This window comes from Didymosphaeria variabile (genome assembly GCF_027946475.1).
Source record: "Didymosphaeria variabile strain IMI 356815 chromosome Unknown scaffold_1, whole genome shotgun sequence".
In the NCBI taxonomy this organism is placed as follows: domain Eukaryota; kingdom Fungi; phylum Ascomycota; class Dothideomycetes; order Pleosporales; family Didymosphaeriaceae; genus Didymosphaeria; species Didymosphaeria variabile.
In genome coordinates this window covers 1,999,139-2,013,633 of record NW_026611620.1, presented here as the reverse complement: position 1 = coordinate 2,013,633, position 14,495 = coordinate 1,999,139, and the positions used below count along the sequence as shown (strand labels likewise).

At 53.0% G+C, this 14,495-nt stretch overlaps 5 protein-coding genes across 5 annotated transcripts; all 5 read left to right on the top strand.

Moving 5' to 3' along the window:
- Positions 1 to 622: 622 nt before the first annotated feature.
- N0V89_000645 (uncharacterized protein) lies at positions 623 to 1,636 on the top strand (the record flags this gene model as incomplete). The annotated part of the gene is made up of 1 exon (XM_056209466.1): positions 623 to 1,636. The coding sequence occupies one exon, from the start codon at positions 623 to 625 to the stop codon at positions 1,634 to 1,636; it is 1,014 nt and encodes a 337-aa protein (XP_056076288.1).
- A 2,322-nt stretch (positions 1,637 to 3,958) lies between these two features.
- On the top strand, positions 3,959 to 5,440 carry N0V89_000644 (uncharacterized protein; the record flags this gene model as incomplete). The annotated part of the gene is made up of 2 exons (XM_056209465.1): positions 3,959 to 3,970; positions 4,019 to 5,440. 2 exons carry the CDS (start codon positions 3,959 to 3,961, stop codon positions 5,438 to 5,440), a joined length of 1,434 nt encoding a protein of 477 aa, XP_056076287.1.
- Positions 5,441 to 5,768: 328 nt separating this feature from the next.
- On the top strand, positions 5,769 to 6,473 carry N0V89_000643 (uncharacterized protein; the record flags this gene model as incomplete). The annotated part of the gene is made up of 2 exons (XM_056209464.1): positions 5,769 to 5,772; positions 6,031 to 6,473. 2 exons carry the CDS (start codon positions 5,769 to 5,771, stop codon positions 6,471 to 6,473), a joined length of 447 nt encoding a protein of 148 aa, XP_056076286.1.
- A 1,685-nt stretch (positions 6,474 to 8,158) lies between these two features.
- On the top strand, positions 8,159 to 8,993 carry N0V89_000642 (uncharacterized protein; the record flags this gene model as incomplete). The annotated part of the gene is made up of 2 exons (XM_056209463.1): positions 8,159 to 8,581; positions 8,637 to 8,993. 2 exons carry the CDS (start codon positions 8,159 to 8,161, stop codon positions 8,991 to 8,993), a joined length of 780 nt encoding a protein of 259 aa, XP_056076285.1.
- Positions 8,994 to 10,906: 1,913 nt separating this feature from the next.
- On the top strand, positions 10,907 to 13,855 carry N0V89_000641 (uncharacterized protein; the record flags this gene model as incomplete). Its single annotated transcript, XM_056209462.1, has 5 exons — positions 10,907 to 11,008; positions 11,064 to 11,720; positions 11,749 to 12,203; positions 12,250 to 13,699; positions 13,754 to 13,855. 5 exons carry the CDS (start codon positions 10,907 to 10,909, stop codon positions 13,853 to 13,855), a joined length of 2,766 nt encoding a protein of 921 aa, XP_056076284.1.
- Between the last annotated feature and the right edge of the window lie 640 nt (positions 13,856 to 14,495).

Sequence of the window (14,495 nt, the reverse complement as noted above, 5' to 3'; positions counted from 1 at the left end):
AAAGCAAGGCCGCTGCATGACGTCTTGCTGTGGCTATCAGTGCAGCCTCCATAGCTTCACGAAACAGCGTGCACGACCCAATCCCGAGCGCAACTGAATCCGCCAACACTTGCATCTCGCAAAGCCGACGTCAAGTTTATTTTAAGGCTGCCCACTGTGGGCTTTCAACCCCGACGCCATCTGTGCGCTGGACGCTGATTCACGTTGATGACCCGGATCTGCTCGCCTAGCAAGCACAAGACGCGTCTTGCCGGCCCATCACCAACCCCGGAGGCGACGCGACAGATCAACGCGTCTCTTCCCCTCTTGCGGACCGCCCGACGCCGTCATTAGGTGCTCACTTTGATGATACCTGGGCCGAGAACTGCTGCTTCGCTCGACGTCGCCATCTCGCCCTTGTCTTCTTCTACCCGCCCACCACCGCCGCATACCGTCCCCATCTTATTGATTACGCCAACAGCGCACACCCCCGGCAACTCCCTCTGCCCTGTGCCCAGGCGATTCCCCTTTCAGCTCCCGAAGCTCGAGGCCAGGGCTGTTCTGCGCGAACCAACCAGCGCACAGTTCGCGAGCCCCTCAAACACTCGACATCGTCTCATCTCCCACCTGCCCCCTCACGACAATGCCACCCGGCAGCAACGCCTACGCCTCGTCCGCCCAGCACAGGAGCAAGCGGCCATACCAACCGCCCATCACCAGCTTCTTCACGTCCTACGACTTTGGGCACTCTTCAGATAGCGACAGCGAGCGGGGGCCTGGCCCGAACACCCGAAAGCGGATCAGCGCTAGTGGAGCAAAGCATCAACATCAACATCAACAACACCCCCACCAGCTCCCAGGGAGCGTACAGTCTGATCTGCTGAGCGTCGGAATGCGTGTGCGGAAAAGCGTGCCTGAGGGCTACAAGACACACAAGACCCTGTCGCTCCCCTCCATCCAGACCACCCTGACAATGTCCCCGAACGGCGCCTCGACCACCACTATGACCACCATCAAGGAATACAGCGTCAAGCCGCCTCGCGAACCCGTACCTGCGCACGTCCAGCATCAGCGCGAGCTACTGCCCTTCTGCGGCCTGCAAAAGATCGGTGGATATGCCGAACAGCCTGTCACCAATGTGCATCTTTATGGCGGAGCCGATGCTTCGGGGGAGCGTGCGCTAAACATCTTTCCTTTGCCCGCCGAAGCATTCTCGCAACCCTTTAGCTCCCAGTCTTCAACCTCCTCATCTATCTCGAATGCCTCACTGCACGCACCCAACCCTGCCAACCTGCACAAGCGCTCCTGGCAGGATGAAGAAGAAGCCCCCGCTCGCCTGAGCTCAAATTTTCTGTTCAAGATACCCATGAAGGTGTCAGAGGACGAGGTGCCTATCTCACCGTTGTCAGCAACTCCTTCTAATGGCTTCCCGCAAGCACCAATGCGGCCGTTCGCGCAGCCCAAGGCAAGAAGATCGGGGTTGAGAGCAATGGACGTTGATGGCATTGTCGTCAAGGAGATGGATATGGATATGGATCTCGAGAACGCCGATCAGACTGAAGATCGAGTGGTTGTCGGAAGCCCTGGCGACTTCGACGAGGCTGAATTTCTGCAGCCGTGGGGTACTGGACGGGAAGTCCGCATGAGTGGGATATGAGCACGATGGAGAACAACCGCCACTTATGCTCCATGCTTCCTTTCGATGCGCTTGACTCGGACACATTCTACGTCTTTTCTCCTTCTCTGTCTGAACACGAGCACACATCTTTCCTTCGCTCTGTCTTTTTCATCTACAGCGCGATATACGCGCAACTGCTTTACGCACAGGTTCTCCTTTCGTCCTTCTGTTTATGCGGCATGGGAAGAAGGAGCAGGCGTTCGATGGTGGGTTAGTAGTCCGGACAGTGCGTCTCGGCTCGGCATTAATGGCGGTGTATACCCTTGGTTTTCCCGGACTCTTGCGTCTTTGAATTGGACAAGTCGTTTTTCCTAGCTCACTCTTCGTCTCGTAGTGTATTCTAAAATCATCAGTGTTTAGGGGGGGTTAATGGACATAATCATCGAACACACAATGTCCGCATGTCTTTGCTGATGTATTCATGAGTGTACGGCGTGAGCAACAAGAAACTACGTATGTATACGCAGCTACCTAATGATACACCCGACTACAAGACGTCGTCCTTGATGCGCAGAGCTTAATCACTTTCTTACTGTTCCCTGATTAGGCACTTCCTTTTTCGTTCGCATCCACGTCTTGTGGATGCAGATCTTGCGTCCTAATCGGGGTTAGCGCGGCCCAGGCGGAACGCTGTGCACATGCACACCTGCACTTTATGATACAAATACCAGCACCTTGACTCGAACTTACTACATACCAGAACCTTGTTGCTTCTTAATACTGACAGATCGTTCTCACAGCCTTCTTGCGTGCTAACGTACACCTGCATTGTCAACATGTCTTTCTGCTCGCTACCTATTGAGCTACGCCATGTGATGTATTCCTATGTCGTCTTCGATGCACCAGAGCCTCCCGAATCACCAACCATCGAGATTTCCCGTCCTGAGACAAAAAAGCTACTCCATTGCTACTGCAAAACCAGTGCCTCACCGAAAGACGTGTACGAGCACTTGATGCACCAAATGATAGATCCCGTACAGAAATACGGTTCGATGATTACAGAATATGGCACCAATCATTCATTCTTATCCACTCCACGCCCGAAAGAACAAAAGAAGAGGTGATAGTGAACCCAACATGGTGCGCGCCTACAGAGTAAGGCAATGCATGCTGCAAGGAGCGGTCTAGGGTTCATTTATTGCTCCTTGCAAGTCAATGAATAGCGGATGAAGTACGCGCAAGGTTGTATCCGAGACTAGTCTTCCGCTTCAGCTTCGCAGAGGCGGCGCCTTTTTGATGCCTTTACCGCAGTCTTGCTGTCTCAAACAAGATGGCACATTCGCGCACTGCGGCCGTCATACCGACTCACAATTACTATGGTCTTGAAGCGGCGCATCTTCAAACGCTGGCGATGGCAATCTTCCCGAACCACGACTTATCCATCATCTAACATGGTTTCGCTTGGAGAACAACGATCCCGATCAACGTCTAAGACAGTTTCCCCAATCTTCGGGCGTTGCATGTCAACCTCTGGCATTCATCTCACCGGCCCAGACCTGGGACTGGGCTCGCTGCTCCGATCGGAGACATGACGTGCAGAAAGGACGCGATGAATTCTGTACTTAGGTTCGCGGCTCTGCCTCTTGAGGATATTACGGTTGTTGACAATGTTTGACCTGCAAACGATGTCAGGTCAGGAGACCCGAACATTAATAACAGAAGGGAGCTAGTGGATTGGCGTAGGGTACAATTGCTGGACCCTTAGAAAGGTACAAGTCGATACTATTGCGACGGCGATTTGGTGGGTGCATCTTTGAAGTTGAAGAACATCCAGAGAAATAGACTAACAACGTTTTAGTACAATATCAAGACATATCTTAGTTCGCCCCAGTTCCGACATACGATTTCAACTCCAACTACAACAAGACTCAGCTTGAGCGTCTGCGAGGAGAACCAAGCGTCGCGATGAAGAACTGCGGCAGCCGACAGCAGTTATACTGGCACTTTGGTGGGTGACAGTGAAACCGTGTGGCTCATGCCATGTTGCAGCACTTTGATCCGCACGTGATGCACGGTCCTAAAGGTTGATGAAGAGATAGCCTTTCCATACGGTCCAGCGCGTCTTTCATTACTGTAGGCGGATCAAACACGAACCGCACTTTGATTCTATCCATTCGACCTTCAACTTCACTTCACTTCACTTCACTTCACTTCGCTCGGTTCGGCATTACACCAACGCGGAAATGCAAGGCAAGGTCAAGTCAGAAATTAGGAGCGAGCCTACAGTCCCTTGGTAAAACGCGTACATTATCTACTCATTACTTTACCTACATCCTTACCTAGAGAACCACGGTAGACGAGATGAGTCGATTCGTAAGTACTAATAACCTCCTGTAATTAACCTCATCTGACCCTACGCAGCTTCCCAAAACCCCCGAAGTCACGAGATATCGTGTCGGCCCTCCACCGGTCAGCGCAGATTCGATCGCTGTTGATTCGCCTCTCAATACCCTCAAGAAGGATATCTGGACTGTATGTCAACTTGAACAATCCTCTGCCGCTCAAGCCCTCTTTCCGCCTGTTGGAGATCCTCGCGGCGGCGCCTCGTTCTACACTGCTCGCGACTTCATCAGAGAAGCAGTCACATTCCTCTCGCCCAACTACTCAGATCGGCAAAAGTCCTTCATCATCAAGAGCATGTGCAAACATTATGGTCATCTGCTCGTGGATCTCAGTGCCTCTGTGCCCGTGCAATGGACGAATGCAATGACCAATGGCCATGTCGCGGATGCTTTTACTCAATTCTTGAAGACCTTCGCGAAATTGGCGTATGCGGAAACCCTCACTACGCACCGGATGAGCATTAGAAGTATCTTCGAAGCATCCAAGAACTTGGTACATCAACATGCCGCAAATCACCGGGCATCACCAATTCTGACGGCCCCAGCTCCAATATCGCCCGTTCAAGCATCACCTTTTAGCATATTGTCCACTCCGGCAACCACGATTTTTGACCCCTTCGACTTTTCATCACCACTACAGCCTCAGACGCCGTTTACGCCGTTCTTTACCCCATTGACTACGGTAATGGATCCAGAGTTCGGATTCCCGACAACTCCGCCTCACGACGCAGTGCAATTCTTTAACCGCATACTCGACTCACGAAGCCAACGTACCATCAACTTGGCGTTCAAGCTAGAGTACTTGAATGAAAAATGCGCTAGGAAGGATGCGCAGATTGCGAAACTAGAAGGTGCAGCATCGGGCGACGCTCCTGCTCAAGTTCTAGAGCGTGACTTCTTCGATGGTTTGCGAGGCGACATGGTTCTCGATAAGCTTCAGCATCTTGGCCAGCGCATCAGCGAACTGAGACACGAGATCGATTGCACGGTGCTGCTGATCGAGCTCAAGGACATTCGGATTGCGCAACTGCAGGCCATGGCAGATGCGGATGCTGTCTTCGAGAGTAGGCGCGGGCCTGACAGCACGGCCAAGGAGTTACGATCTGCGCAGATGGAAGAACTGCGTGAAGAGGCGGAAATTGATGGCTCCCAGTCAGAGGCTATCACTTCACTCCCTTCCAGTGATGACAACCGCCCGTCATTTGTCTCGGCGACTCTGAATCCACCTGCCATTTCACATCAAATTGACAGCACCATCGACTCAGCCGGTTTCTCTCTCGCATCGCGAATCGACAACGAAGACCAAACGCTGCTGATCAACGAAGAAGACTGCAACTCCACACTAGTCGACGACCCCTACCAATCCGAATTCCTGGACTCTGGTAAGGAGAATCGGGAGAGTGTAGTAGACGCCCACGTTGATGTCAAAGGCTGCTGTTAGAAGGACTGGAGTTCCGCAATCACTCTGACCGTACTACGTTTTAGCCTTCGCACCATTAGTACTGTACCGAAAGATAGGTCGCGTACCCGAAGCGAAAGCAAGGTGTTGTCGTCAGTGCACCATCTTTTGGGGACGTCAACGGTCAATGCGGACGGGGTGTCTTATTTCGGGATCATCATTGCACTGAGGTGTACTTGGCACAAACTGTTTGGTATTCTGACTGGAAAGGTTCATGATGTCGGCATGGTGTCGATTCTGCAAGATGGAATGGTACCATCTCTTATATATACATTATCAAGATACCCAAGAGTACTGCAGCATTGTCTTGATGCGTGAGTGAAACTTAGTATAGACGAAGTCATACTGTATTGTCTTTGTAGGTATATTTGTACTAATGTCGGATTTGGGTCTTGGTCGGAAGCTCTTCCACGAGAGCCCCTGTCTAACCCGGCACACGAAGACCGAGCACGGCATGTCTCCAGACATCTATGATGATTAGTGATTCTAGTCTAACCAACAACTGAGCATTCGTGCTTCCACGATTCGTACGCTTGTTTCTATGCAACCTGATGATCAGCTACCACCAATAGCTGATGTTGCAAAATCTGCTGTCATGAACTACCTTGATATGTTCAGCAAGATAGTATTAATCCTGCGATACTACCATGTGGCGATCAACAGCGAGATTGTACTTGGAACTTTGCTTGGACTCAAGGTCGATGCACCTCGGAAGCTGAAGTCGAAGAAGACTGCCAAGACTTCTCCTACTTCTGGGGTCTTGGTGGACGAGAAGCCTTTCAGGAAGGCTAACGTGATTACGAAATTTGATTCGCCAAATTTCTTGCGTCAATCGAACGGCAATGATATTTCTCGCTACCGCCAGCGCATCGAACATCGTCTTGTCGTTGTCCACATAAAGCCGATGGGTGACACTACCACAACTCGTAGGTTCTACGCAGACGATGGCAAACACGATGCGGACTGGAATGCAGAAGCGCAGCTCATGCTGCTGACCCAACGTTGGCCGGGCTAGAGATCAAGGTTGAGCACCTGAAGTAACCAATCGTGGAGAAATTCGAGAGCCTGGCGGAAAATATCGATGAGCTGGAGGCCGAGACCAACGGCCTGCTGCGTGGTTATGGTCATTCAGGGCGCGTTGTAGCACAGCTTTTTACCCAGCCTTCGAAAGCTGTGCTCATCCGTCGGCATCATCGAGGTTCTAGTCTGAGAATGAACTTGCCGCTAAAGGACATTTCCGTGCTGATCCACCGGAAATGGGCTCTCCCTACGGGTACACTTGAAGACAATGCGTAAATGGATATTGTATCGAGTCGATCGGCAGATCTCCCACAACATGCTTACGATTCTCGTCGACCTAAATGCAGTAGCAATCGAACCCTGAAAATTAAGAAACTCACTCCAACCAACGCGCTACTAATCTACCAACGTCCTTATCAGAAGACTCTACACCTCTGAGCCAAGGTCTGCATCAATCCTTCTCCACTTGACACCTCTCCACCAACATATCACTAAGCAGCCCCTTCATTGCCTTGTCTCATCCTTCCAAAGCATCTTCCCTTCTAGAAAAAGGCAAAACCACGACGCCCCCTAATAAAGCCTCTCGAACCTTGCGCTATCTCACATCCGGCGAGCTTCCAGGAGCGAGGCGCCAGGCTGAGGGATTCTGCTGCGTGGATACGTGCGATACCCGCCTATTTACGCCATGTAGGCTTCCTAGATCGAGAACGATTGTCGTTGCAGCCTTGTTAGTTATTTCCATTTTGGTTTGTGCATGCGGTGCGGGGGCCAGCCTGGTATATTCTTGCTCAGTAAGCGTGAACGGGCGTTCGAAGAGAAACACTGCATACGAACGCGAGGATGGGGTCAATGCCGCAGACATACGATGGAGTCCTGAAGAGGAGTGTATAAGATGAGCCCGGTTGCTGCTTAATAGCAAGGAAGTCCAAACCGCAACATTTAAGGTGTAAATGCTCACTATGCTTTTCAACATTGTTTTCGTAGCTGTAGTTTCCAGCCTTGTTCTCTCGGCTACAGCCTTACCTTCAAGGTCGCCCGTCTCTCCACTGGCCAAGGCATTTGCCGAACGCAATGGAGCGCTGCTAGGGCGCGACCTTCGCGCGTCAACCAGCGCTGCGAAGCTTGCGAAACGGTCGGAAGGCTTTGTAATAAGGAGATCCCTTGACTTGGATTACTCGGAGAGTAAGGACCTTCCTTCCGCCAAGTACGGAGATCAAATGAAGCTAACGAGCGGGAGACGAGAACAGCGAGGGTGAAAATGTTGTTGCAGCCACTATTCATGCGGAGTCCGACACATTCATCATGATCCTCGAAGAAGTAGAGCATCTTATAGAGTCTGTTGACTGTCGACCAGAGTCGATTTCTATTCGTTCGTTGCCGCACGTATTGAGGAGCGCGGGACATACAACTTGGTTGGATTTGGCCTACGGCGGTATGATTGTAACATCGCATCATGGCTGCAATGCGCATGGCGAGAGGAAATTATTCAGGTAGAGTTAGTCAACAAAATTCCCCTTGTATGACTTACCAAATACTATTAGTGTTGGGAACGTCACCGTCGGCGAAGACGGGTTGTTCGTCTTCATGAATACTAAGCACGCCGATTGGTCTACGTCGTTTAAGAGCCTCGACGTGCAGATACATCGCACCACAGAGCCACACATGCATCGCCGTCACCAGATGCCTCGCGTTCGACGACAGCAAGTCGTGTCGACCATGACCAGTGGATTTCCTACACCATCAATACCTGCTCCGACCGCCACGCAGACGGCGAATGGTACGTCTCTGGATGTAAATCATCCGTTCATCGACAAGGAACTACCACTGCCAGGCGACGCGGGCGCCAACATACATATCAAATGCAAGAACTGCTCCACGTTTGGCGAGATTGACTTCGCTTTCGCCTCATTCAATCTGCGGGACATTGAGAATTTTGGAGATAATAATGAGACCGGCTTGCAACTAGGAGATTTCTTCGAAGGTGGAGAGGCGAGCGTAGTGGCGAAAGGGCTGGGCGCAAGGGTCGAATTGGAGATCGGTCTCAGTAATGACGGTGGCTTCGACATCCCTCTTTTCGAAGTCCCGTTACTATATGCACTTGCGGTAAGTTAACAAGACCGTTGGCGCCGACATACGACGCTTGCTGATGCCATATCAGATCCGAGGTATAGGTAGTGCGGGTCTGCTATACGCGCCAGCACTCCGCTTCGCATATACACTCAACGGCACCCTCAACTTCACTACCGGCTTCGAAATTGCCGTCCCTGACGAGTCAAAGATCCTCATCGATATGACAGAGCCCAACAATTCCAGCACATCGGGGTTTGATGCGACAGCTGTCACCCCGATTCCTTTCCAAGCGAGCGTGGACGTGCAATTTGTGCAGCTCTCGGTGGCATTGCGCCACCAGATACAGATCGGTTTTGAATTCGTCAACCAAGTTGGCGTCGAGGTCGGTGTCTATCTGGATCTACCCAAATTCGGTGCAGAATTTGCGAAGAAGTCGGGGGGTTGACGAGGAATGCGGTGCGTTGGCGACCAGCGACTCTAAAGACAAAGACGTGGCGCAAAAGGTCCTCAAAGAAGTTTTGAGTATCGAGCCTACTGTGGACTGGGGTGTAGGAATTGCAGGCGAGTTAAGCTTCTTGGTGGCTCACAGTGACTTCGATCACCCGTTCGCCAACGGGACGTTCTCGGACGTAGACGGACAGTGCTTGGTTTTCAATGGGACGACAGGGGCGTACGTAGATGCGAAGGAGGTCGTAACAGACGCCAAAAAAGGCCATGCAGGGCAGACGCGGGTGTCCAATGCAGCGTGCCTTAGTTTGGCTTTGGTAGTGGCAGTTGCTGCTTTGCTTTGAGACGATGAGCCATGGGCGCATCGTTCCATTCTGTCGACTTCTTCTTCTAAAGCATGAATTCCTACACCTGGTCAGCAGTTCATGTTAGTCCATCTCAAAGGCTGCTGTGTACGAAGTCCTTGTTGTCAAATCAATGGCCGAATAGCTTGACCGTTCACGAAACGAAGTGTAGAATACCCACCATAAGGTACTTCGGGCTACAATGAGTGTCCGAGTCCTGGCCTGATGCTCCATTGTCAACGTTCAAAATTTCCAAGACGCAATATTTCTGAGAGCCAGTGCTACGTTGACGCTCTGAGCAGCAGGCAGAGTACGTGCGGGTCACGTCGAATCTGCCAGGGGTGAATCTGGTAGGTGTAACAGCAATATCGGTCGAACGCAGCACAGTATGCAGGATGACTTGTAAGCAAAGAATTTCACGGTCCTCGACGCGTACAGCTTCTTGTGATGAGAGTGAGTTTTCTCCAAGTGGGACCAGGCCACCTCATTTCTTGTTCTTCTCGCCGAATGGGACGTCTATCGTATCATCAAGATTCGAGAAAGTGATTTGCGGTCTTTCAGCAAGGTCTGCACATATGTCACTATGAGCGTATCGCCCAAGAGGAGGTGATCGAGAGCACGAGCTCCACTTGGCCCCGGCAACGCCTCGAAGAGCAGTAGATAGCGCCCGAAGTATAGGGGTGCGGCCGTCTGTGGCGCATGTGCAACTGGAGAGGAGATGCGAGGTGGGCAGCGATGCAACAGTAACGTGTTTCCCGGCGCAGCGACAAGTCGAAGCGTGCGGGCTCCTGGTGGAGAGGCGGTGACAGAGGTGCAGACGCGGTGCGACGCGCAGCTGCAGTGCACGTGAAGGGCCTGACAGCTGCGTCGGCGCAGGCCTTGGGTAACGGCCGACGAAGGTCGACGTCGCCATCAGAGCGCGGTGAAGAGATGCAATGTGGGGGCGGCGCTCGTGCAAGCGGTGGGCTTGTGAGGCGTCAAGCGATTGGGAGCGGGCCGCAGAGACACACTGCTGCGTTGCCCGGCCTGATATTTCTGCCCCCCGCCTACACCGCGCTGTCAACGCCGCCGCCCATTGTGCTCCAGCCGACGCGCTGCCCGCCCGTCTGCCTTCTGTCGCACTGCAGCCGCGCCCTCTCCGCTGTGTGGCCGCTTCGCCCTGCTGGAAGTCGTAGATCCAGGGCCCGTAACCCTTCGCCTGCAACCTGCCGCGCCCCGCGTCATTCGAAAGCAAACTTGTTGCGGCACTCGCAAAAAATTAAACGACTGCACGCTGTAGGACAATCGAAATATGGACGACCTGTAGGACGCACCGACAACGCCTTCTGGTACGTAGCCTCGCCATTGCCCCTTCACCTATGGCTTTGCTGCCCTGCACGCTTGAGCTAACAATGCCCTGCACCAGCAGACCCAGCGCGAAAGCCCTCGCCACGGCTCGACCGCCTTGTGCCTCCTCATCGCAGCTTCCCGTGCCCCATACACCCCTCCGCCGCTTGTTACGAGCCGCAAATCCTCACAGCGACCCTCTCCACCTCCCCCGCACTGCGCATCGGGGACACACCCTGCCATGGCGTGGCAGCCAGAGGAGGGGCCTCTGCGGCAACTCGCAGAGTGCCTACGAGACTCCCTCAGCGGCCAGGACCCTTCCGTCCAAAAAAACGCCGAAAACGTGAGTCTTGCACAATCCATTCCCCCAACTCGGCTAACTTCTGGCCTCTGTACAGCTGCTCAAACAGGCCAAGGCCTCCCCTGATATCGACAAATACCTAGCATATGTCTTCTCGAATGGCCAGCCACCGCCCGTCGTCGACATGGATGCCCCGAGCTACTTCAAAGCCCGAGCTGCCGCCGCCGTCATGCTCAAGAATGACATCAAAGCCAGCTACAAGACCATGCCCGAAGATTCCAAGTCGTACATAAAGTCCATTATATTGAACGGCCTTCAGGACCCGAACTCGCAAATGCGAGGCTACGCAGGAAACGTCATCACCGAGATTGTACGCTCCGGTGGTCTCCTGGGATGGTCGCAAGTGCTCTCCGAGCTTGTTGCCATGATCGGCAATGCCAACGCCAACGTCCCACAGCAAGCACAGGAGGGTGGAATGAGTGCCTTGCTGAAGATATGCGAGGACAACAAGAAAGCCCTGAACCATGAACATGCTGGAGGACAGCGCGCCTTGACATTTCTATTTCCCAAACTGCTCGAATTCACCACCAGCCCGCTGGCCAAAGTGCGTGCCGATGCGCTTTCGGCTGCGAACGTATTCATACCCGACAACCCCCCCGCAGTCCAGGAAAACATAGACACATTATTACAGCAACTCTTCAACTTGTCTGCGGATCCCAGCAACGAAGTGCGAAAGCACGTCTGCCGCTCGTTCGTGCATATCGCCGACATCGCCCCCCCAGAAAATCACACCTTACATGGAGGGATTAGTCGAGTACATGGTCACACAACAACGCAATTCAGACGATGCGGATCTGGCGCTGGACGCCGCAGAATTCTGGCTGTGCGCCGCCGAAGATGAAAAGATGCGTGAACACCTTGGGCCATACCTTGCCAAGATCGTCCCGGTATTATTAGAGAGCATGGTCTACGGCGAGGACGACATCTTAAGGTTAGAGGGAGAAAAGGAGGATGCGGAACTCGAAGATCGCGACGAGGACATCAAGCCTGCCTTCGCCACCAGCAAGTCGGCTCGTCTGACGACGGGCGCCAATGGCAGTGAAGCAACCAACGTCAACGGTACGACGAACCAAGCTGCACCTGGCATGGATGATGACGACTTGAGCGAAGGAGAGATCGATGATTTCGATGACGATGATTCAGTGGGCGATCCCGAAGAGCAATGGAACCTTAGAAAGTGCTCCGCTGCTGCCCTGGATGTACTTGCATCGGTTTTCCATGAGCCCGTCTTCCAGGCCACTTCCGTACCTTACAACCAACCTCAGCCACGCAGAATGGCCACAGCGAGAAGCGGCTGTTCTAGCGCTTGGTGCTATTGCAGACGGCTGCATGGAAGTCGTCCAGCCTCACCTACCCATGCTGACGCCTTACATGATTACGCTTTTGTCCGACCCTGAACCTGTTGTTCGTCAAATCACTTGCTGGTCGCTGGGAAGGTACTCTGGCTGGGCCTCACACCTGGACCAGAACGGCAAGCAGCAATTCTTCGTGCCTATGATGGACGGTATATTACAGAGGATGCTGGACGGCAACAAGCGAGTCCAGGAAGCAGCTGCTTCCGCATTTGCAAACCTGGAGGAGAAGGCCAACAGCGAACTGGCTCCGTACTGTCCAATCATCGTACGGCAATTCGTCCAATGTTTTGCCAATTACAAGTACCGGAACATGTTCATCCTCTACGACTGTGTTCAGACGCTCGCTGAACATGTCGGCCCAGCTCTTGCACAAGACGACCTTGTCAGCATTCTCATGCCTGCGCTCATCCAACGATGGAACAAAGTCTCCGATCAATCAAGGGAGATGTTCCCATTGCTCGAATGTCTCTCGTACGTCGCTACTGCACTCGGAGGGGCGTTCGAACGCTATGCCGCTGGCATATTTTCTAGGTGTGTGAACATCATACACCGGAACCTCCAAGAGGCCCTCCTGGCTGCTACCAATCCTACACTGGAGGCGCCCGATAAGGACTTCCTGGTGACGAGCCTGGACGTAGTCAGCGCAATCATACAAGCCCTCGACCCATCCTCGAGCTCAGAACTGGTCGCCCGCTCTGAGAACTTCTTCCAGCTTCTCTGCCTATGCATGAAGGATGACAACAACGATGTACGACAATCCGCATACGCGCTTCTCGGAGACTGCGCCATCTACGTATTCGACCAGCTACGATCGCAGCTGCCGGAGCTTCTGGAGGTCTTGATCGGACAGCTCGAGCTTTCCCAGGTCATGATCGATGGCGAGGAGACCGGGTTCTCCGTCATCAACAATGCCTGCTGGTCAGTCGGAGAGATCGCAATGCGGGAAAAGGAAGGAATGCAACGCTACATCGACCGACTCCTCCAAAAGATCGCAACCATCCTGTTTACCCCTAACGTCCCAGACTCGCTCAACGAAAACGCCGCCATCGCTCTCGGACGTCTGGGCCTGGGCTGCTCGCAGTTCTTGGCGCCGCATCTCGCACAGATTGCTCCCCCCTTCATCCGCAGCATCGAAAATGTGATGTGGACCGACGAGAAGGGCCACGCCCTCACGGGCTTCATGCAGATCGTGCTCGCGAACCCTGGCGCGATGGAGCAATCTCTCCTACAATTCTTCAACGAAATGTCGAAAGCCGAACGGAGTCTGTTTAACGGCCCTACGCCCGGCCATACGGCGCTATGGGACACGTTTCAGAAGGCGAGTTATTCTTACGTCTTTACCGAATTAGAATGTTGGGCTAATATTAGACAGGTCATTGAGACGTACAAGGCCATGATTCCAGACTTTGACGCCTTCCTTGCGGGGCTGCCGGCGCAACATCGCCAGAAGTTCAGGGACTTGTACGGTGTCTGAACGGTGTTTATTCTTAGACGGGCTGCAGGCGTGAGATCTTCGCGAGGGAGACCCACAACGGCTTGCGAAGCTGGAGACGAGCTATGAGAAACGTTTCGATAACGATGGGCGGTGAACGGACCCCGCAGGAGCAGGGGCAAAAGAGACGGAAATGTACGGGCAAGAAGAAAGAGAAGGGAAGGCAGCTGCATGAGAAAAGGGATGTGCATGACGACTTAGGAGAAAGCGACATGGGCTGCGGCATCTATAGACATTTCAGCGACTGCTTTTCACTCTACATACGGCGATGATCACCAAGGGGTGCCTCCTTTGGCTTTCCCCACTCGATGCTAGCGAAGTCGTGTGTTATCCTCAAACGAACGACCAACTGCGACTGACTCGACATTTCCCGGCGTTCGTCCTTTTTTCGTTACAATTCGATGTTGAGCCGCGGATAGCGAGGGCCAGCACACTTTACATAGCAGTAGGTAGCGTCCTCCAGCGTTCCAAGTCAGTCAGTGATATCAAAAGATACAGTATGATCTGTCATTTTTTTCTTGTCTTGGCTAGTCTTGCATCGATCAACGTAATGGGCACGTGGACGATCACATAAATTTTTCAAGCAGTGTCATTCACTACATGTTCCTGCGTCTCCTGGTGC